The sequence below is a fragment of the Leucoraja erinacea genome, chromosome 24 (genome assembly GCF_028641065.1).
Source record: "Leucoraja erinacea ecotype New England chromosome 24, Leri_hhj_1, whole genome shotgun sequence".
In the NCBI taxonomy this organism is placed as follows: Eukaryota; Metazoa; Chordata; class Chondrichthyes; order Rajiformes; family Rajidae; genus Leucoraja; species Leucoraja erinaceus.
In genome coordinates this window covers 2,767,276-2,791,025 of record NC_073400.1, presented here as the reverse complement: position 1 = coordinate 2,791,025, position 23,750 = coordinate 2,767,276, and the positions used below count along the sequence as shown (strand labels likewise).

Sequence of the window (23,750 nt, the reverse complement as noted above, 5' to 3'; positions counted from 1 at the left end):
TTTCAGACTTGCAGCCTTTATAACTTTCGAATGGAAGGAACCCTTTAGAATGTGACAGTCCGGGCATTTCTAACAACTCGTGTTGATGGAATCGGTGTTTGAATTAACACGGTTACAATTATTTCTGACAATTAAGAGGGGAAACAACAAACAAATCTGCAGCCTGGTATCCGTTATAGTTCCACTCACTCATGTATCACAGTTGCTACAATGCCCCTGCATGTTTGGGGGGGGGGGGGGCATGGTTCTTACACCAAGCGCTTTAATTGGATGTTGTCAAGCCGACGGCTCGCTATTTATGGAGTTTTAACTAGAAAAACACAGAATTTAAATCATCCTCATCAGCCAAACGGACCTCAGGGTTGATGCAACCAATGACAACCGAGCAAGGGGATTTGAACTATAGGACCTTTGATTTGCACGGCGATTAACCTTGACTTGTAACTGTCAGGGTGAGTGGGTGAGTGAGTGGGTGGACCGGCGGAGACAGCTTGTTACACACAGCCAGGCCCAGGCAAGGTGAGGGTGTCCGGGGTGCCGGCTCAGACACAGAGCTGCGGCCGCTGGACATCATTCAACCGGAGGGCGGAGGCTGAGAGACGGCAGGAGTGTGAGTTGGGGAGACTGGAGGAGAGGGAGGAGGGTGGTAGTGTAGGTTGGAGGGACGGGTGGGGGTGGGGGTTGAAGACAGAGAGACCATGGCTGCAGATCGGGATAGAGGAACGGGTGCGTAGAAATGAAGAGATGTCTTGTGTAGTGTTCAAGGGAATCTAGATGTACAGTTATAACGCAAAACAAACTCCCGAAGGAAACATAAGCATAGTCTGGAGAGATCTAGATGTCGAAGCAGTTGTGTGGGGGATATCCATTGAGATCGAAAAATCCGTGTACACCAAACTAATGATAGTCCAAATGAGTTCGATGTTATGTACCAAGAAGTTAATGGAAGGAAAAAAACAGCACACATATCTACTGGAGTTAGGTGAAACTTGCATACTTAAACCCTTCAGGTGTTTTTTTCAAAGTTGGGGTGATTCCTGAGAAACAGTGACGGAAAGGACTACAGATGCGGGTCAGGCAGCATCTCTGGAGAGCAGGAATGGGTGACGTTTCGGGTGGAGACCCTCTTCAGTAAAGTGTAATTGATGGGCACGAATTTAAAAATAGTAGAAGCATATAGCGGTGGAATAACGAGAAAGGGATAAACACTGGGCAGTGTCAGTTCGAAATTGAATTGTAGACGCCAACTACAAGCAAGGGTGGAGGTAAAGGCAGCTGATCGTTCATGGTTGAGATATTCCAGTTTGTCCAGGCGCTTAGACGAGTTATACAGTTACAAGACGACTTTGAAACTAGTACAACATCTAGGGTGTGGGGAGGGGCGGAGAAAGAGGGCATGCAAAGGTTACTTGAAGTTAGAGAAATCAATATTCATACCGCTGGGTTGTAAACTGAGATGACTATGATTTAAGGTAGTCATGTCAATTGTATCGCGGGAGCACACGCACACGATTCCCCCAGGTATTAACACGCGAGGTTCATGTCAAGTTGAAGGGGAGGTGAAGTTGGTCAACTTCAATGTAATTCACGGCAAAATATTCTTGTTAGAGATCTGAGGATGGGCTTCTCCCGCCCGAATTGCGGGGTTGAAAGTGACCTGGAGCGGGGCCTTACATCGCCCGGCGCGGCTTAAACAGCCGCGGGACTTGCTAGCGCCCGCCGGGGGCTCCAACATCAAGACCCGGAGCAGGGCCTTACATCGCCCGGCGCGGCTTTAAATGGCTGCGGACTTGATAGTGCCCGCCAGGGGCTTTGACATCGGGAGAAGAATGGAGAGCAGGGGAGAGACAAGACTTTGCCTTCCATCACAGTGAGGAGGAGATTCACTGTGATGGATATTTGTGTGAATTGTGTTGGTGTGTGTCTTGGTTCTTTTCTTGTATGGCTGCAGAAACCAAATTTAGTTTGAACCTCATGTGAGGTTCAAATGACAAATAAATTGTATTGTATTGTATTGTGTATATATAGTGTGTGCGTAATTACAGGAAACAGATGAGTGGTTCAAGATTTGCTTTGTGCAGATACACGTAACGTTAATCCTTTCCCTGTTCATATTAAATGCAATGATATTATGAGTGATCAATTTCTGATCAATGAGTGAGGAATTGAACGCATTTCACACTGATTATTCGCACAGAGAGAGGGAGAGAAGCAAATATTGAAAACTTTTTTTGACATTTTCCGACCCATTTCTCCCAACAGACAGAGATGTCAACGCTGACTTTTCAAAACAAGCTTGTCACGTTTTTGTGTTGCAAGTTCTGTGATCATATTTTGTGTGCCCGAGGTATGAAGGCAGTCCTGCTGTCCGACTCTGACCTGGAACTCTACTCCACCGATATCCCCCCTACCAGGTAAGGATCAGACCGTGACATTGCTCCCATTGTGCTGTTGAAAACACAGTTGGAAGACACAAATTTCCTGCCCCAGGGAGTCATTAAAACAAATCGCAAATTCGATTTTAAAGGGCAACATACTGGAGGAAGGAATAGATTATTCTGAATCTACTATAATAGTCAGATAAAGCTGTGTGGAGAACTGTGTGGTATTTAAAAAACAACATAGACTGGTTAAGCTTTATGGCCTGTTATCTCTGCTCTAAATTCTATGTAATTATTTCTTCATCTTTTTATGCTTAATAATTTGATCAGCACGGGTTAGAAATGTATAGTGTTAACATTATTAGAGTCCCAGGGTCATACAGCACAGAAATAGACCCATCAGCCCAACCTGCCCGTGCCAACCACGATGCCCAATCTATGCCAGTTCCACCTGCTACATTTGACCCATGTCCTTCAAAACCTTTTCTACCCATTCTCCTGTCCAAATGTATTTTAAATGGTGTATTAGTACCAGCAGTGTGTCCCATGTAGCCACCACTCTTTGTGGAAAAAATTGCCACTTCGGATTCTGAAAAAAATGTCCCCTCTCATACAGCGTGGAATCAGACCCTAAGGTCCAACTTGCCCACACCGACCAACATGTCCCATCTATGCTCATCCTACCTACTTGTGTTTGTCCCATATCCCCCTCAACCAGTCCCATCCATGTACCCATCTAAATGTTTTTAAACATTGGCGATAGTACCTGCCTCAACTACCTCCTCTGGTAGCTCATTCCATACATCCACCACCCTTTGCGTGAAATTGTTACCCCTCCGTTTCCTATTAAATCTTCCCCCCCCCCCCCCCTCACCTTAAACATATGTGCCCTGGTTCTTGGTTCCCCTACACTGGGCAAGAGACTGAGTCTACCCAATCTATTCCTCTCATGATTTTGTACACATCTATAAGATCATCTCATCCTCTTGTGCTCCAAGTAGGTCGAGTCCTAGCTTGCTCAACCCCTCCCTAAACCTCAGAGGTGCCTGAGCTGAACACAATACTCTAAATGCGGCCTCACCACTGTCTTATATAACTGCAACATGACCTCCCAACTTCTATACTCAATACTGAAGAAGGGTTTCGGCCCAAAACGTTGCCTATTTCCTTCGCTCCATAGATGCTGCTGCACCCGCTGAGTTTCTCCAGCTTTTTTGTGTACCTTCTATACTCAATGCTCTGATTGATGAAGACCAAAGTGCCACCACGTATTTGACCACCCTAAATACCTGTGGTGCCACTTTCAAGGAACTATGCACCTGCACTCCTAGATCCCTCTGCTCCACAACACAACCCATAGCCCTGCCATTCACCGTGTATGTCCTGCTCTTGTTAGACTTCCCAAAATACAACACTGCACATTTTTCTGTATTAAATTCCTTCAACTATTCCTCAGCCCATCTGCCAAATCGATCAAGATCCTGCTGCAATTTTTGACGACCATCTTTACTATCGACAAAACAAACACTTCTGTGTCATCTGCAAACTTGCTAATCTTGCCCTGTACGTTCTCATCCAAATCATTGATATAGATGACAAACAGTAACGGGCCCAGCACCGAACCCTGAGGCACATCACTAGTCACAGGCCTGCAGTCTGAAGAGCAACCTTCCACCTTCACCCTCTGCTTCCATCCATGAAGCCAATGTTCTATCCAGTCAGCTATCTCTCCTTGGACCTCATGCAATCCAACCTTCCAGAGCAGCTTACCATGTGGAACCTTGTTGAACGCCTTACTGAAATCTATATACACAACATCTACAGCTGTGCCTTCATCAATCTTTTTGGTCACATCATCAAAAGTCAGATTCATGAGACATGACCTTCCACGTACAAAACCATGCTGACTATCCCTAATCAGCCCTTGTCCATCTTGGTGAATGTATATCCTATCCCTACGAATACTCTCTAGTAACTTTCCAACTACAGATGTTAAGTTCGCTGGCTTGTAGTTCTGAGCATTTTCCCTGCAGTCCTTCTTGAAGAGAGGCACAACATTTGCCTCCCTCCAGCCTTTATTTAACGATGACTCGTAAATCTCAGCCAGCGCTCCTGCAATTTCCTCTCTAGTTTCCAACAGTGTCCGCGGATATATCTGATCAGGTCTACCTTCATACACGTCAGGACCTTCAGCAACTCCTCGACCATGATACTGACTGTGATTCACTTACCTTATAATGGTGGTTTATTGTTACACGTGCGAAGTGCAAACGTCCAACAAAATTATTTTCTTATCAGTCCAGTGGAGTATCACCATGCCACTCCAGATTAGCAGTTGTAGTGAAATAGTCCAGTGAGCCCGCATGCAAGAAGTGCCATGTACGGCGCCATTTTCCAAGTCCAATTCCAATCCAGTTGTTTAGAACGGAGCCCGATTCAGGCAAGCCCCAGGCTGCTGTAGGCCTCCAGTCGTCGCCTTGCCTTGGTCAACCAGCAACCAAAGTCCTCTCCTCGCCCATCCACCTTTGTTCCCTGAGCTGACCTCGAGGGCGCAGTATGTCTGACCCTGGTTCCCTCTCCTCCCGACCTCTCTCCTCTCCCATCCCTGTGCATTCACCCTATCTATTCCCCTCTTTATTTTATATTTCATTAGTAATAGTCAGAGAGCGATATAACATAATATCAGCCCATTGGTCCCACTCTAATGTGACCAAGTTGCCTAACCAAGCTAGTCCTGCACCTGAAGAAAGACACAAAGCTGGAATAACTCGGTGGGACAGGCAGCATCTCTAGATCGATGATGTTTTGGGTCAAGACTGATCCCTGGGATGGCGGGACTGTCATATGAGGAAAGATTCAAAAGACTAGGCTTGTATTCACTGGAGTTTAGAAGGATGAGGGGGGGATCTTATAGAAACATAAAATTATAAAAGGACTGGACAAGCTAGATGCAGGAAAAATGTTCCCAATGTTGGGCGAGTCCAGAACCAGGGGCCACAGTCTTAGAATAAAGGGGAGGTCATTTAAGACTGAGGGGAGAAAAAACATTTTCACCCAGAGAGTTGTGAATTTGTGGAATTCCCTGCCACAGAGGGCAGTGGAGGCCAAATCACTGGATGGCTTTAAGAGAGAGTTAGATAGAGCTCTAGGGGCTAGTGGAATCAAGGGATATGGGGAAAAGACAGGCACGGGTTATTGATTGGGGACGATCACCCATGATCGCAATGAATGGCGGTGCCTGCACCTATTTTCTATGTTTCTATGAGACCCTTCTTCAGACTAGTCCTCCACTTGGTCCATGGCGCTGCAAACCATTTATTTCTATGTACCTGTCCAAGTGTCTTTTGAATGCCACAACTGTACCCACTTCTGTTACTCCTTTGACAGCCTGTTCCTCATCCGCACCACATCCTGTGTGAAAACATTGCCCCTCAGCTTCCTTTAAAATCTTTCCTCTCTCACCTTAAACATGTGCATTCTAGTTTTAGATTTCCCTACCCTGAGGAAAAGACAGTGGTTATTCACCTTTGTCTATGTGCTCAATGTATTTCGGGTTGGGCAAAAAGTCACTCAAAACAAGAATAAGTGTTGTGGGAGTTAAGAGCCATAACTGGCCTCCTCATCCAGCATCAGAATGGAACTAAATGCTTTGGAGGTCTTGACATTTCTTAAGCATACCCAAGAGAGTTTAGTTCTCATATGTCCCAACAGAACAATTCAATTCCTAATTGTCACATCTTAACAGGTCTGTAAATGCAATTCACACAGACAAATATAATAATTTAAAAAATCAATACATTAATAACTGTAATAGTAGTGCCAAAAAAGTCGGTAGAGCAACCAAAGGCACAGTTCATAGTAGCTGAGGTTAATGTTGTGTGGAGTTCAATAGTCTGATGGTTGCTGGGAAGAAGCTATTCTTGAACTTGGGAGCCATGGTTTTCAGGCTCCTGTACCTTCTTCCCATGGTAGAACCTAACCTGCAAAGTAACCTGGAAGGTAGAAAATTGTTGGTTTTAAGTTGCAAAGCAGGTGGGATAGAGAGGATAATGGAGATATCTGTGACAGGTTAAGGCAAAAGTTGCACTAGGAATAAGTTGTAGAAGTCCTCTGGTCAATTGTATTGAAGAATGCAGTTAAACAGAGGGAACTGGGAATAACCGTGCATAGTTCCTTGAAGGTGGAATCTCATATAGATAGGGTGGTAAAGAAAGCTTTTGGTATGCTAGCCTTTATAAATCAGAGCATTGAGTATAGAAGCTGGGATGTAATGTCAAAATTGTACAAGGCATTGGTGAGACCAAATCTGGAGTATGGTGTACAATTTTGGTCGCCCAATTATAGGAAGGATGTCAACAAAATAGAGAGAGTACAGAGGAGATTTACTAGAATGTTGCCTGGGTTTCACCAACTAAGTTACAGAGAAAGGTTGAATAAGTTAGGTCTTTATTCTCTGGAGCGCAGAAGGTTAAGGGGGGACTTGATAGAGGTCTTTAAAATGATGAGAGGGATAGACAGAGTTGATGTGGACAAGCTTTTCCCTTTGAGAATAGGGAATATTCAAACAAGAGGACATGACTTCAAAATTAAGGGACAGAAGTTTAGGGGTAACATGAGGAGGAACTTCTTTACACAGAGAGTGGTAGCGGTGTGGAATGAGCTTGCAGTGGAAGTGGTGGAGGCAGGTTCGTTGGTATAATTTAAAAATAAATTGGATAGGCATATGGATGAGAAGGGAATGGAGGGTTATGGTATGAGTGCAGGCAGGTGGGACTAAGGGAAAAAAGTTGTTCGGCACGGACTTGTAGGGCCGAGATGGCCTGTTTCCGTGCTGTAATTGTTATATGGTTATATGGTTAATGGATTTATGGAAACAGATCGAGTTATAAGGCATAGTATTGTGAAATGCACACTGCAGAACATGGCTAGCATATCAGGCTGAGCTAATGCAGTAAAACAAAAATTGACCAATATCATGGATGGATATCTTGCTGCAGAACTAGGCCATTCTGATAGATAATGACAAGATGAGCTACCTGAATGTGTAATATTCAATAATGAACCCAGGAGGCTGCGATGTGCCCTTGTGGAAGATGAGGAGCTGGTCCCTTAGGTTTGGTTTTGGCCTCGTCACAACAGTTCAGTAAACAATGTCTGTTTGAACTCCACTCCCCTCTCCCAGACCATAGGTATATGGGAGCTTGCATGGGCCTGAGATACATCCACCTTTTTGTGGGTATGTGGAACAGTTTTTGCTTCAGTTCTATGTGGGCCTTTCCCCACAGCTCTATGTCAATGACTACGTAAATGCCGCTTCCTGCAGATCTGAAAAATGTCATTACTCTTATTCCCAATTTCCATCCTGTTCTCATCTTAACATGATTCATCGCTGCCCATTATAGATCTCTCTGCCTCCAGCTCAGAACACCAACAATCATTTTACTGACCATTTCTGCCGTAAATTATCCATCTATGATATTGGTTCCATTTTCCTATCTCCATCAGGACAGCCAGAGCCTTGGAATTCATAACATTTTACGGTTCTTAGCTTGTTTTATCACCTTCTTGCTGTTCCTATTAACCCAGTGACCAAACAACCTTTACAACCTGTCCCTGTGAGAACTATGGCCTCAACCTGTCACATTGTCCTATTCACCCCATCCATGCCTCCCTATCCTCCTCCACCCAACTCTGCAACGTAAAACTAACTGTTCAACAAGGAACTGCAGATGCTGGAAGATCGAAGGTACACAAAATTGCTGTAGAAACTCAGCGGGTGCAGCAGCATCTATGGAGCGAAGGAAATAGGTAACGTTTCGGGCTAAATCCCTTCTTCAGACTGATAGGGGGTGGCAGGGAGAAGGAAGGGAAAAAAAGGGAGGAGGAGGGAGGAGGAGCCTGGGGGATGGGAGGAGACAGCTCGAGGGCTAAGGAAGGGGAGGAGACAGCAAGGGCTAACAAAATTGGGATAATTCAATGTTCATGCCCGCCGGATGCAGGCTCCCCAAAGGGAATATGAGTTCCTGTTCCTCCAATTTCCGGGGCAGAGAGGTCGGATTGGGAATGGGAGGGGGAGTTGAAGTGCTGAGCCACCGGGAGGTCAGGTAGGTTCTTGTGGACCGAGCGAAGGTGTTCGGCGAAACGATCGCTCAACTTCCGCTTAGTCTCACCGATATAGATCAGCTGACATCTAGAGCAGCGGATGCAGTAGATGAGGTTGGAGGAGATACAGGTGAACCTTTGTCGCACCTGGAACGACTGCTTGGGTCCTTGAATGGAGTCGAGGGGGGAGGTAAAGGGACAGGTGTTGCATTTCTTGCGGTTGCAACGGAAAGTGCCTGGGGAGGGGGTGGTACGGGAGGGAAGGGAAGAATTGACAAGGGAGTTACGGAGGGAGCGGTCTTAGCGGAAGGCAGACATTGTGGGAGATGGGAAGATGTGGCGAGTGGTGGGGTCACGTTGGAGGTGGCGAAACTGACGGAGGATTATTTGTTGTATGTGACGGCTGGTGGGGTGAAAGGTGAGGACTAGGGGGACTCTGCCCTTGTTGCGAGTGCGGGGATGGGGAGAGAGAGCAGTGTTGCGGGGTATGGAAGAGACCCTGGTGCGAGCCTCATCTATGGTGGAAGGCAGATTATTATCTGAATGGTGTCAAGTTAGGAAAGGGGGAAGCACAACGAGATCTGGGTGTCCTTGTACATCAGTCACTGAAAGTAAGCATGCAGGTACAGCAGGCAGTGAAGAAAGCTAATGGCATGTTGTCCTTCATAACAAGAGGAGTTGAGTACAGGAACAAAGAGGTCATTCTGTAATTGTACAGGGCCCCGGTGAGACCACATCTGGAGTATTGTGTGCAGTTTTGGTCTCCAAATTTGAGGAAGGACATTCTTGCTATGGGTTCACGAGGTTAATTCCCAGGATGGCGGGACTGTCATATGTTGAAAGAATGGAGTGACTGGGCTTGTACACACTGGAATTTAGGATGAGAGGGGACCTTATTGAAACATATAAGATTATTAAGGGATTGGACATGCTAAAGGCAGGAAACCTGTTCCTGCAGTCCAGAACCAGGGGCCACAGTTTAAGAATAAGGGGTAAGCCATTTAGAATGGAGATGAGGAAAAACTTTTTCACCCAAAGAGTTGTGAATCTGTGGAATTCTCTGCCTCAGAAGGCAATGGAGGCCGATTCTCTGGATGCTTTCAAGAGAGAGTTAGATAGCTTTCTTAAAGATAGCGGAGTCAAGGGCTTTGGGGAGAAGCCATGAATGGGGTAATGATTGGGGATGATCAGCCATGATCACAGTCATTGCTGGTGCTGCTTCGAAGGGTTGAAAGGCCTACTCCTGCACCTATTGTCTATTATCACCTTCTCCTAGCTAACAATCTTCCTTGAGCTCTATCCCCTCTGATGTCTCGTTCTTACACTTCCTTATCTCTGTGTCTCCCTCTACCCTGACTCTCAGGCTGAAGAAGTGTTTCAACCCGAAACGTCACCCATTCCTCCTATCCAGAGATGCTGCCTGTTCCGCTGAGTTCTGGCCCTGTCCCATGGTGCGAGTTCATTCCAAGAGCTCTCCCGAGTTTAAAAAAAAAAAATCAAACTTGTAAGCACGGAGAATGAACATAGCGGGTACGTCGGAGCTCGGGGATGTCTCTTAACGCTAATGACAGGTACTCAGGAAGACTCGCTAACGGCAGGTAAGCTCGGGAAGACTTGTGAAGATTTTTCAGCATGTTGAAAAATGTTCACGAGAGCCCCGAATACTAACGAGCGGCCATTACCATAAATCTCCGAGTTCGAATCAGGGCAAACTCAGGAGAACTCTTGGAATGAACTCGTACAGTGGGACAGGGCCATTACTCCAGCATTTTGTGTCTATCCATATAACCATATTACAATTACAGCACGGAAACAGGCCATCTCGACCCTTCTAGTCCATGCCAAACACGTATTCTCCCCTAGTCCCATATACCTGCGCTCAGACCATAACCCTCCATACCTTTCCCGTCCATATAACTATCCAATTTATTTTTAAATGATAAAATCGAACCTGCCTCCACCACCTTCACTAGAAGCTCATTCCACACAGCCACCACTCTCTGAGTAAAGAAGTTCTCCCTCATGTTACCCCCCTTAATTCTCAAGTCATGTCCCCTTGTTTGAATCTTCCCTACTCTCATTGGGAAAAGCTTATCCACGTCAACTCTGTCTATCCCTCTCATCATTTTAAAGATCTCTATCAAGTCCCCCCTTAACCTTCTGTGCTCCAAAGAATAAAGCCCTGTACTATTATCCTCCTTGACACAACTGAAATTATTTACAGCAGATATCCATAGTGTGGATGTAGTTGTTATTTTGGTGTGAATACTGGCGGAATGAACTAGAGGCGGGGTGGGCATGTCCCACTGACTGACGCAGATTGCGGCTGTTACTTTATGCTGACTTGTTCTAAATTATAGGGCTGTGGACTTTATTGGAAATTGCTACTCCACAGAAAGCTGCAAGTGTAAAATAAAGGACATTGCATGTTTAAAATGGTAAGTCTGTTTTTATCTGCAATTTAAAATCTCATATGAATAGCCCTGGAGGAATAATGTCTGGATTCTGATTTTGTCACATGACAAGAATAACTAAATTGCTTCATCCTCAAGTAAAGTCACAGTAATTCTACCAGATACATATAAGGGAATGCTATCTGGATCCTGAAGGGATTTAGAGATACACCATGGATACAGGCCCTGTGTATCAGCGTCCATGCCAATATATACAACAGTTCAATGCTATCCCACTTTAGCATCCTACACACTGCGGGCGATTTACAGAAGCCAATTAACCTGCTCATCTTTGGGGTGTGGGAGGAAACTGTAGCACCTGGTGAAAACACACATGGTCACGGGGAGAACATACAAACTCCATACATACAGCACACATGGTCAGGTCAGGATCAAACCCAGGTCTCTGATGCTGTGAGGCAGCAACTCTACCGCTGTGCTGATATTTCAGGCAGGTCCAATATTTCAATTAGGTCACAGCTGATCCACATTTAATCCATGTAGTTTTCTCTGTTCCATTACTCCTAATTCCATAGCATAAGAGAGATCAGCTCATTTGTCTTTTACTTTCATTCAAAAAAACAATTTGGCCCATTGTCTACTCTGCCATTCAATCATGGCTGATCTATCTCTCCCTCCTAACCCCATTCTCCTGCCTTCTACCTATAACCCCTGTCCCCCATACTAATCACAAATCTATATATCTGCCTTAAAAATATCCATTGACTTGGCCTCCACAGCCGTCTATGGCAATGAATTCCAAAGTCTCACCACTCTCTGACTAAAGAAATTCCTCCTCATCTCGTTCCTAAAGAAACGTCCTATTATTTTAAGGCTCTGGTCTTAGTGGAAACATCCTCTCCACATCCACTCTATCAAGGCCTTTCACTATTCAATAAGTTTCAATGAGGCCCCCTCTTCCTTTTAAACTCCAGTGAGTACAGGCCCAATGCTGTAAAACATTCATCATATGTTAACTCACTCATCGTTGGATCATTCTCATAAACCTTCTCTGGACCCTCTCCAGCGCCAGCACATCCTTCCTCAGAAATGCGGACCCAAAATTGCTCACAACACTCCAAATTGTACAATATTCCAAATTCCCTTTCTAGTGAGAAGGAAGTCCATGTTTGGGGCACTATCCTTTATCATCAGTGAGCATGTGAGGAGATACTGACAATGTCAGGCATGTCCGAGCAGCTTCGCCCTTGTCTCAAGGGAGGAGGCACGACGAACCGAGGCAGTTCACTCTTGGCTCAAGAGGAGGTGCTGGTGGTTTCAGGCCCGCCGTGGCAGCCCAACTTATGGGCTTCAAGGAGGTGGCTCTGCAATCTCAGGCTTATCCCTGCAGTGCACACTTGATTCAGGAGGAGGTGATGGCGGTCTCAGGCTTAACCTGGCAGCTCAGCCTTTGCCTCTGTGTGTGGGCGCGGTTCTTCGTGGGCATGTAAAAGACATTGATGGTCTCAGGCGTGCCCCTGCTGCTTAGACTTGGTCTCAGTGGAGGCTCTGGCCGTCTAAGGCTTCTCTCCGCAGCTCAGTCTTGTCCAGACAACAGCGGCACTAGTGGCCTGGGGTTTGTCCCAGTGGCTCAGTCAGGGGTGGCACAGCGGTAGTTGTTATCTTAGAGCACGAGAGACCCGGGTTTGATTCGGAATATGCGTGCTGCCTATACAGGGTTTGCACATTCTCCCTGTGACCGTGTGGGTTTTATCCAGGTGCTTCGGTTTCCTCCCACATTCTAAAGACATACAGGTTTGTAGGTTAACCTGCTTCTGCCAATTACAAATGTCCCTAGTGTGTAGGATAGTGTTCGTGTATGGGGTGATCACTGGATGGTGCGGACTCAGTGGGCTGAAGAGCCTGTTTCCAGGCTGTATACCTCCTTTTGGGAGCAGATGCGGCGTAGTCAGAAGGATTGAGATTAGTGGATAGCTATTCAGTTATGCAGAGCGGCACAAATTGCTCTTATTCTCTTAGCAAACTGAGCAGTCAGGCATAACTTGATAGTGAAGGATATCTTAATTAACTGTATGGAGATCTTTGCAAAGTTCAGGAATATTTCACTTCCTTGTGATTTAGTTTTTAACGATACAACATGGAAATAAGACCTTCGGACCACCAGCTGACCATTGATTACCCATTCACATTAGAACTGTTATCCCACTTTCCCGACATATTGGAGGCAATTTACAGAGGCCAATTAACTTGCACTCCCGCACGTCCTTGGGATGTGGGAGGAAACTGGAGCAACACAGGGAGAACGTGCAAACTCCACACAAACACAACTCAAGGCCAGGATTGAATGTGAGTCTCTAGCGCTGTGCGCCAGTGGCTCAACCAGCATAGTTTAGTTCAGATATACAGCATAGAAACAGGCCCTTCGGCCCATTGAGACCTTGCCGACCAACATCACCCGCACACTAGTTCTCTATCCTACGCACTAAGGCCAATTTACAAAGGGCAATTAACTTACAAGCCTACACATCTTTGGAATGTGGGAGGAAACCGGAGCACATGGAGGAAACCCAGGCAGTCACAGGGAGAATGTACAAACTGTATGGACAGCACCCGAGGTCAGAATTGAATTGAGGTCTCTGGTGCTGTCGGACAGCAGCTCATTCACTGCACCACTGTGCCGCCCGCCTTAATTTAGTATTATCCAGTACAAACCTGTGAGGTTATAAATTAAGGCAAAGATTCCTGAGCATTTCAAGAAAAAATCTAGTTTTCCTTTGTGCGTGCTTTAATATTCTGCTTGCAATATGTAGTGAATATATGCTCTGCATTGATATTCAATTTGTTGCTGACAAGAAAGTCATGATTCATCTTTCTGTAAATTTAAATGGACATTATTGCAGTATCTTTTGCACCATCATTGAAACAAATCTTGCATGGTCAACATGCTCTTCTTACTTTCAGTGGCAATGCCGTTGGCTACCATGTGGTCGTTCCATGCAAGTCTTGTTTGCTCTCCTGTAACAATGGCCATTTCTGGATGTTTCACAGCCAGGTGATCTATGCTGTCAATAGACTGGATTCTTCTGGTAAGCACTTTGTCAGACTAAGGGTGGAAAACTGCAGAATAGTGCCTTTATTGTTCAGCCAGCTCGTGCTGTACCCGTGCAGGGAGATGGCAGTCTAGTTATTGTTTATCAAAATATGAAATATTATTTTGTCTGTCACCACGACTTTAAATATTATTGCATTGCAGAGATTTAAATGTTTGCACACTGTGTTGTTATCTGCGTTCCTGGTTATCTTGAGAAGCCATCTGCTTTAGCAATGATTGCTTCCACTGGCATAGCTTCACATTTCTGAGACTTTCATGAACTTTTATCTTTGTGGATATTTATAAGAATGTAAATGTGTGACGGTGTCACGACATCTCAGACGTTTGTAATTCTATTGGATCTGAGTAATGGACTTGTGGCCGACCATGAAGAGCTCCCACTTTCAGGATTTCCAAGATGAAGTAAACTACTTTCTGCTGGGGCTACTCCTTGGAGTTTATTTTATTTTACTGGTTGGTCTATTGCTGGTGGAGAGCAGACAATAAATCATTTGGCAAAAATGATTAATGAACGGGGAACCAAGTGAAAAACCTGTTGAATATCAAAGGTTCTAAGGTTCAAAGGTCAGTTTATTGTCACATATCAGTTAAGGTACAGTGAAACTCAAGTTACCAGACAGCCATACTAAAAATAAGCAACAAGACACACAACTACATAAAAGTTAACATAAACATCCACCACAGCGGATTCCCCACATTCCTCACTGTGATGGAAGGCAATAAAGTCTAACTACCTTAGTTGGTTAAGTGACAATAAACGCCAATTTGAACTTTATTCCCCCGTGGTCGGGGCAGTCGAACCATCCGCAGTCGGGGCGATCGAAGCTCCCGCAGCCAGCGATCGAAGTCCTCGCGTCTGGGCGATCGAAGCTCGTGCGGCTTGGATCTCCCGAATCAGTCCCTAACAGCGAGCTCCACGATGTTAAAGTTCGCAGGCTCCCGCAGTTGGAGCTCCAGTCTGCAGTTTGTGCTGTTGGTGCTTTGAGCAGGGAGAGTCGGGGCACTATAATCGATAGCAATGATTATGGGGGCAAAATGTTTAAAAATAATAATTCCCAATTCTAGATGGAAGGAGATAATTCGCCTTGGTTATAATGCCTTCCACTGTTATCTTGTCTTCCAACACACAGTGTCATCTTGTCTTCCAACATACAGTATTCCTGTTTACCCAGTTGCCTACCATTACTGATGAAGTGATATCCTTGTCAGACAGCATCTCTTGAGAAAAGGAACGGGTGACGTTTTGGGCCGAGACCCTCCTTCAGGCAGAAGACATTTAGCGACCCAAAACATCTCGTAGTCCTATTCTCCAGAGATGCTCTGTCCCGCTGAGTTACTTCAGCTTTTTGTGTCTATCTTCAGTTTAAACCAGCATCTGCAGTTCCTGCCTGCAAATTATATCCTTGCATGAGTAAACATCTTTAGTCAAGGGTGGAGTGTAGCATGGGTTTTAAAGCTCAACGGTTTCCATGCGCAGTTAAGGCATTCAATAATGAGATAAGAGGCAAAGTTGTGAATGGAACTCAGTGGAGCAGAAAAAATAATATTTTATTTCATCCAATGAAACCCATAAATGTACTACCTGTAAGAACACAAGAGCAGCTTTTCTCAATTTGCTGGCAATTGAATGGGAACATAATGTTTGTTTGGAACAAATGGAAATGGAATGATCCTGCAAATGTTTTTCATTGGAATCTGGACATATTCCAGATATTTACAATGTTGCAACATTTGGATCTTGGATAACATTTCCACTTATTTTAATCACCATTTCACAATGTTTCAGTTCCAAGTGCAAACTGCTTATTCGTCCAAAATTCCTCAACTTGAATATTTCAATTTGAATGTTAGTATAAAATGTGCATAGGAGAAAGAATGAACTGCAGATGTTGGTTTATACCAAAGATAGACACAAAATGCAGGAGTAACTCAGGGGGATAGGCAGCATCTCTAGATAATAGGAATAGGTGAGGTTTCGGACCTTTCTTCAATAGACAATGGGTGCAGGAGTAGGCCATTCGGCCCTTCGAGCCAGCACTGCCATCCAATGTGATCATGGCTGATTCAAATTCAGTTGGCTTTAACCTCATAATTTTGTAGTTGTGAATGTAACATGGGGTGGGGTGGGAGGGGAGGGGGGGGGGGGGGGGGGGGTGGGGGGGGGGGACACAACGACATGTTATAGAGGCATGATGGCTGAAGGACAGCAGGACACACCAAGAATCAAAGGAAGAACACAGAATGCGAGTAGTGATGGAGATTTGCGTCCGGCTGTGGTATGAGCGTGAAATATAGAATTAAAATATATATAATGGTGTAGAAAGTGCTGGAGTAACGGAACAGGTCAGGCAGCATCTGTAGAGAAAAAGGACGTGTGGTGTTTCGGATTGGAACCCTTCTTCAGACTGAGAGTAAAGAGGAGGGAACTGGAGGTATGAAAAGGCCAGAATGACCATGGAAGGGTGGAGCCCACAATGGCCCATTGTTGGCTGAGGAAAAGGTGATAACGAAAAGACTGAAGGATGCGAACAGTGGAACTAGTCAGATGACCAGGATGGGGGAGGGGGGAGAGAGAGAATGATGCAAGAGTTACTTGGAATTAGAGAAAGTTCATACCCTGAGCTGCCCAAACGAAATATGAGGTGCTGTTCCTCCAATTTGCTTGTGGTCTCACTCTGACAGTGGAAGAGGCCCAGGCCAGAAAGGTCGTTGTGGGAACGGGAAGGAGAGTTTGGAAACTGGAAGATTGTGTAGGACAAGGCAGATTGAGCATGTGTTTAGTGAAATGATCGCCCATTCTGCGCTTGGTCTCACCGCAGAATGAGACAGATGAATACAGATCGCCCAATATATTGGAGCCCACACCTGGAATAGAGGTACAGTGGCTGAGGATGGAGGAGGTGCAGGCGAACCTCTGCCTCGCTTGGAAGAACTGACAGGGGTCCTGGATGGAGTCGAGGGTGGAGGTATAGGGACAGGTGTTGCATCTCCTGTGGTTGCAGGGGAAGGTACCTGGGGATGGAGGTGATTTCAGTAGGAAGGGACAAGTTAACCAGGGAGTTGCGGAGGGAGAGGTCTCTGTGGAAAGCAGATAATCGTGGGGATAGGAAGATGTGACTAGTGGTGGGATCACTTTTATTTTGATGTATGAAATAAATACTGATGGGAAAATTAATGTCACTACTAACAGTGCAACTTATTTGATTTCAGGTGTTGATTTCCTTCTGTGGGGGAACTTACCCGATACAGAGGATGATGAGGATGAATATAATCTATCTGAAGAGGAATTCATCAGATAATGAACTGAGAAGTCAAGACATTTCAATTTCGGTGCTTTCCAAATATTCTGTATAAGGTACCTGGACGTTACTTCAAAATTCCTAAGTGCGTTGAATCCACTGTAGTGGGGAACTGCAGTTAGTGGACCAGTGTGAGCTTGTTTGATACTCTCTTCACCAGGAATATATGTGCTTGTGCATAGACTGATGAGGAACAAGAGTGCACCAAGCCTATTTGCTAAGTTGTGGAAATTTTGCAAATCTGTTGGGAGAAAGCAAACATAGAACTTTGCTTTTGATAGAAGGTTAGCTTTGGTTGGACTTGCCACTGGACACGACCATGAATGACAAGTGAAGAACCTTGTGATTGCTGGAATCGGGAAAATACCCTGTCGCTTCTCCATAATGTTTCAATGATTTTATGCAATGTAATATAATAGCTCTTTAAAAATATTCTATTTGCACTGAGAAAACATCTGAGATGGAGAATTTATTTTCATAGGGATTTATTTATTTTGAGACCAACTTCTTCAGAGATAACTTTATCAGATTCATCATGAAATTTGTAATTGTTGCCCCCTCGTTCAAGAGTTACGGCTGTGACAAAGAAAGAACACCATTAAAAAAAAATTGCTCCACGACACGGGGACAGTGTGGAATTTTGAAACAATGTAAACCTACAAAATCATGGATTCATGATTAAATAATACATTTGGACAATTTGAAATGCTGCATAATCTTGTCCATCCAGATCGCAACCCAATCCTGTTTCGGCTACTTGATTTCTGGCTTGGAAAGTCACTTTAGGCACCATGTTCAATAATGTGAAGGACATAAAAAAGCTGTAAGTATTCAGCAGATGAGGCAACATCTGTGTAGGGAAAGCAGCGTTAATATTTCCTTGCATCATATGTCCAATAATTGAATTGAATTGAATATTTATTACATGTCATTTGAACCTCAGTGAGGCTCAAACTAACCTCCGTTTCCACAGCCATACAAACAGAGACAACCCTTACAAGACACACAAACAAATCAATTTACACAAACATCCATCACAGTGAATCTCCTTCTCACTGTGATGGAAGGCAAAGCCTTTTCTCTCCCCTGCTCTCCATTTTACTCCCGATGTTGAAGTAAATGTTGGAATGTCCCACGGCCATTTTAGGCCGCGCCGGGCAATGTACGGCCCCTGCTCCAGGTATAAAAGTCTAAAAGTCACAAAGTTAAAGCCCCCAGCGGGCACTGGAATGTCCCGCGGCCATTGAAGCCGCGCCAGGCGATGTACGGCCCCGCTCCGGGTCGTTCCAACCCCGCGACACGGGCTGGAGAAGTCGCGTTGCAGGTGCTCCAGGAAAGCGGTCTCTCACCCGGACCCGTGAGCTCCCGATGTCACAGTCCACCGGACCTGCAGCTGGAGCCTCCAAGCTCCTGGGTCGGGCCGCAGCAGCGAGCCACCACCGCTCCCCACGCTCCGAGGCCGGCCAGCCCCACGATGGTAAGTCCGCAGCTCCGCAGGTTCCGGGACTGGAGCCCCCAGGTCGTTCCGGCTGGTGGCTGCTCCACGGTGCTAGGCCCCAACAACAACGGAGACCCGACAGGGAAAAGCTGCCAAAGGAGGTTGTAACTTTGAAATGTAATTAGCCACACATGTGTTTTTTATGTTTAATATTAATGGCAGCAATGCTAACCTGGAAAGAGAATTAGCTTGGAACTTTTCTGAAAGCTAGCTTTCTTTATGTTAGCTTTACATACACTTTCTGTGGCAGGCAAGTTTTATGTATGTGCCTTATGTACATAGCTTATGACAAAATGGTCACTCACCAATTTATCATTTTGACTAAGTCATGTGCCTGGCCCATGCGAAAATGTTTTCCACTAAGGGCTAAAATGATTTAATTGTATAAATGAATAATATCTGTGCATAAAGTCCAATATACCTATACCTAAAGGAATATGTGATTAGTTTGAAACTGTAAAGATTACAGTTATTTACAATACAATACAATACAACGGTTTATTGACAATGGTGCACAAAAGGTGCAAGTGAAATATATGTCAGCTGCGATTTCATGATAAAGTTATTTTACCAAAAAACAATAAAATGTTAAAAGTACACATCCACCACAGCATTCATCAGAAAGGCACAAACATTGAGAAACCTCCTCCATTTTCCAGAGTGGTCGGGACTCGAACCCTAGGTTTACCGGTGAAAGGGGCGTCCAGATGGCAAGGACAGGGTGTAAGTCCAGAGTCGGCTCATCCCCACCGGAGACAGCAGCTTTTAGTTGGTATAGGCTGGCGGCCAAAAGATTTAAAGTTCCCTCCACGTTGCAGCCATAAGCACCGCAGTCTGCAGGGCCGGCGGTATATTTCTCCCTCCAGGGGTGATGTTAAGTCCATACCGGACCCGCGGTAGAAGTTGGCCGCGGGCCAGCGGTGGTTTTTTATATTAAATATAATGCTTCTTCTTCCCCCCTAGCTTTCTTTACGTTATCCCGGGCTGTACACTTTCCGTGGCAGGCTGGAGCTGTGCAGACCGCCTTCAGGCTGTACATCTGCTTATGACAAAGCGGTCCCCTCAGCCAATCCGTTACAGTCATTTGCACTAAGTCCCGATGTGCCTGGCCCATCCTCAAATGTTTTCCCACTAAGGGGCGACCTGGAAAAAGTCGCCTCTCCTTGGAGGAAATGACCGAAAATTTGTTACATAAAGTCCCCACACAAACCTAAGGAGCATAAAGGAAAATGTGAAAAGTTTGTTGAAAAAACTAACGATGCTGACAGGGCTTTGTACACCACCGATCTTTGTACAGACAATACTCAGACATTATTCACAGTGTAATCTGAACAGTTTTGCTGTCAAACCAATTTTCTTTAGTTTTTGCATTGCTTCACAATTTACACAAGGTCTCCATCTGTATGTAAACCAATCAAATAACATAGAATACTGCACACAATCCTCTGGGTTTTGTAATCTCACCTCAGCTCTTTGGAGGATGCCTGTGTCTGTCAGACCGACTTCTGTCCTTTCAAACCATAAGTAAAGCTGGGACAGCTTGTTGATTAGTTTAGCTCAGAGATATAGCGCGGAAACAAGTCCTTCGGCCCACCGAGTCCGCACTGACTAGCGATCCCCGCACATTAACACTATCCTACACACACTAGGGACAATTTAACATTCATACCAAGCCAATTACCCTACAAACCAGTACGTCTTTGGAGTGTGGGAGAAAACTTGGAGAAAACCCATGCGGTCACGGGGAGAACATACAAACTCTGTACAGACAGCACCCGTAGTCAGGATCAAACCCGGGTCTCTGGCGCTGTAAGGCAGCAACTCTAATGCTGCGCCACCGTGCTGCCCGATGCTCATAAAGAACAAAGTGCCTTTATCTGAAGTTACTTTTGGGAAATCTGATATAAATTAAAAGCTGACTGCTTTGTGTCGATAAAAATTCATTTGTGTTTAATAGAACAATAAACAATCTGCTGGAGGATGTCAATGTTACAGGTCGAAACTCTGAATCAGGGCCAGATTCCAGGATCCCTAGTCTCTGGTTTCTCCAATAAAGTTAACTCATTTAAGACAAGAAAAGTTGTGAAATAAATCTGCAAAATATATGGACCAGGAGTTCCAGGTTTGTTTCCCAATTTGTGTTAAACCAGGTCACTAGTAGATATGTTATCAGTGTCATAGACATAGAAAATAGGTGCAGGAGGAGGCCATTTGGCCCTTCGAGCCACCACCGCCATTCATTGTGATCATGGCTGATCGTCCCCTATCAATAACCCGTGCCTGCCTTCTCCCCATATCACTTGACTCCACTAGCCCCTAGAGCTCTATCTAACTCTCTCTTAAATCCATCCAGTGACTTGGCCTCCACTGCCCTCTGTGGCAGGAAATTCCACAAATTCACAACTCTCTGGGTGAGAAAGTTTTTTCTCACCCCAGTCTTAAATAACCTCCTCTTTATTCTAAGACTGTGGGCCCTGGTTCTGGACTCACCCAACATTGGGAACATTATTCCTGCAACTAGCTTGTCCAGTCCTTTTATAATTTTATATATTTCTATAAGATCGCCCCTCATCCTTCTAAACTCCAGTGAATACAAGCCTACAGAATGATGAAATGGAAGTAGAGACTCTGAAGAAGGGGTCTCGACCCGAAATGTCACCCATTCCTTTTCCTCCTCTCCAGAGATGGTGTCAGTCCCGCTGAGTTACTCCAACATTTTGTGTCTCAATGATGAAATGGAATATTGTCCAAGTCCCTGCAGCTGCTTTCTACCTTGCACATAACATAAATTAGTACACTGAGTTCCCCTGTATACCTGCTCACACCCACCCCCAATGCAATGGACAAGGTGCCAGGGCATGATGAACAATAGTGACAGAATGTTAAGGACGGCACAGTGGCGCAGCTGGTAGAACAGACTCGGGTTCAATCCTAGCCTCAGGTGCTGTCGGTGTGGAGTTTGCACGTTCTCCCGACCACCTGGGTTTCCCCCATAAGCTCCAGTTTTCTCCCAACCCAAAGCCGAGCAGGTTTATGGTCAATGGATCTCTGTTATTTGCTCCTCATGTGTTGGGAGTGGATGCAAGAGTGTGATAACATAGAACTAGTGTCAATGGGTGGTTGATGGTCAGTGTGGACTCGGTGGGCCGCACTGTCAGTTTTCATGCTGTATCTCAACACTAAACTAAACTGACAACTGAATAACTGTGAATTTGGAATGGAACCTAGATTATTATAAAGACAGGATGGGCCCACAAGTTGAATTTGTGAATTGTAGCAAGGCTAGCTTTGATGGTATTGGACAGGAACTTGCTCCAGTTGATTGGAGCAAGTGGGTTGTTTGCTGGCAAAGGATTGTGTGGAAAGTGGGATTCTTTAAACAGTGTGATATCAAGAGGTCGGGGCATGCATGTTCCTGTTAGAGTGAAGGGCAAGGAAGGAGGGCGGATGGAAGCTTGGAAGATGAGAGAAATTGAGCCTTTGGTCAGGAAAAAGGAGGCACGGGACAGGTATAGGCAGATACAATCTAGTGTATCCTTGGAAGAGTTTTGGGAAGTCCCCATGGACACCGTGTGTTCCCTCTCGCAGGCACGGACGTAGGCCCGGAAAAGGGGCAGGCAGCCGACCCTGTTGCGGCCGTCGACTACCCGCTGCCTGGACCCACGAATGGCCATCTTGGCCAGGCCCAGGAGCAGACCGACAGGGAGACCCCCTCAAACCTCCCTCCCTCCCGACCCTCCCCCCTCTGTACCGGGGGCCCAAATATCAGGAATGTGGGGCTTAAATGCAGCCAATACTTGGGGTGCAGCCCCTTCAGATAGTCGAACAGGGGCTGCAACCTCTCACACTCCATGTAGACGTGGAACACGGTCTCTTCCTCGCCACAGAAGTGATTGGAGGGGGTAATTGTGCAATGTCCGACACGAAGATTCTCCTGCATGACTAGTTGAACTAATAATAATCAACTGGTCATGCAAGACAAATACAATCACCACCTCCAAATATGTACCACATTTATTTTAATAAAAATAAAATTACTAGCGGAGTGGATAGGGAAACAAAGAGCAAATGTAGATTCATATTCACAATCTAAAGGACCTGTTTCCATGATGTATAGCTCTATATGAGCATGCATTCACTCACATCTATATCAGCCAGGACATTCAATTAGAAGTCCTGCTTTGCCTTACAACTTAAAACATTGAGAAAAGAACCAAATGAACAACAGGACTCATCTAATTCTACTCCATTGCTGATATAAAATGGTCTCTTGCATCTTTCTGCATTCAAAATAATTCTCACACTTTGGAAAGTAAGAGAAAATTCTGGAGAGAATGCTCTAGTTACTTGACAGTAATGTTCATTTATGTCACGTTTTAACGTGAAAAAAAGTCCAAAGGAAATTTGCAACACAATTAGGGACATTTGACTGAGGTTTGAGATATCTTTGTCAATCAGACGGTTTTTAATTAGTGCTTAAGAAGGGATTTTGAAGAGAGAATTCCAGAGTTTGGGCCCTGAGCAGTTGAAGGTACAGGCTCCCAGGAACAATCCAGATGGCAGAACTGGATCAAAGAAATGAAAGAAAGGCCCGAAGGGTGAATGTTTCAAACTGGAATTTCCGTGCTGAACTAGAAGCTAATTTGGATCAGGAAAAACAGGCTGCCAATTGGTTGGAGAGTTTCGGGGACAAGGCCCCAGGCAGATTTACTCAATGTACGCACACCAGAAGCAAGATTGATTTTTTTTTACGTGACATAGAAACATATGAAACAGGAAAAAAAATTGTAAGTAGAAGTTGCAGCTAAGAATGTCCAATGGCTGGAACCAGTGAGCAGAGACACTGCTGGTTAGCAGCAATAGTCCCAGTGACCAGGCGTCCCGGGTCCCTTCCCGAGAGCTGGCCCCACGCAAAAAGAGCCGCCTTCCCGAGATGCTGTTCCG

At 45.2% G+C, this 23,750-nt stretch overlaps 1 protein-coding gene across 3 annotated transcripts; it reads left to right on the top strand.

Moving 5' to 3' along the window:
- Nucleotides 1-373: 373 nt before the first annotated feature.
- Nucleotides 374-18,440, top strand: fam72a (family with sequence similarity 72 member A). Of its 3 annotated transcripts, none has more exons than XM_055654377.1 (5): nt 374-460; nt 2,263-2,414; nt 10,844-10,921; nt 13,859-13,983; nt 17,220-18,438. In XM_055654377.1, exons 2-5 carry the CDS (start codon nt 2,269-2,271, stop codon nt 17,306-17,308), a joined length of 438 nt encoding a protein of 145 aa, XP_055510352.1. In that variant the 5' UTR covers nt 374-460; nt 2,263-2,268; the 3' UTR covers nt 17,309-18,438. The 3 variants fall into 3 exon arrangements, with proteins under 3 accessions (XP_055510352.1, XP_055510351.1, XP_055510353.1); XM_055654376.1 differs by lacking the exon at nt 374-460 and adding an exon at nt 467-610 and having other exon boundaries at nt 17,220-18,437; XM_055654378.1 differs by lacking the exons at nt 374-460; nt 10,844-10,921 and adding an exon at nt 467-610 and having other exon boundaries at nt 17,220-18,440.
- Nucleotides 18,441-23,750: the final 5,310 nt, after the last annotated feature.

Coding starts and splice junctions, on each gene's coding strand:
- fam72a (XM_055654377.1), top strand. CDS start 2,269: ATGTCAACGCTGACTTTTCAAAACAAGCTTGTCACGTTTTTGTGTTGC. Junction 2,415..10,843: donor ACCGATATCCCCCCTACCAG/GTAAGGATCAGA, acceptor TCTAAATTATAG/GGCTGTGGACTTTATTGGAA. Junction 10,922..13,858: donor GACATTGCATGTTTAAAATG/GTAAGTCTGTTT, acceptor TCTTACTTTCAG/TGGCAATGCCGTTGGCTACC.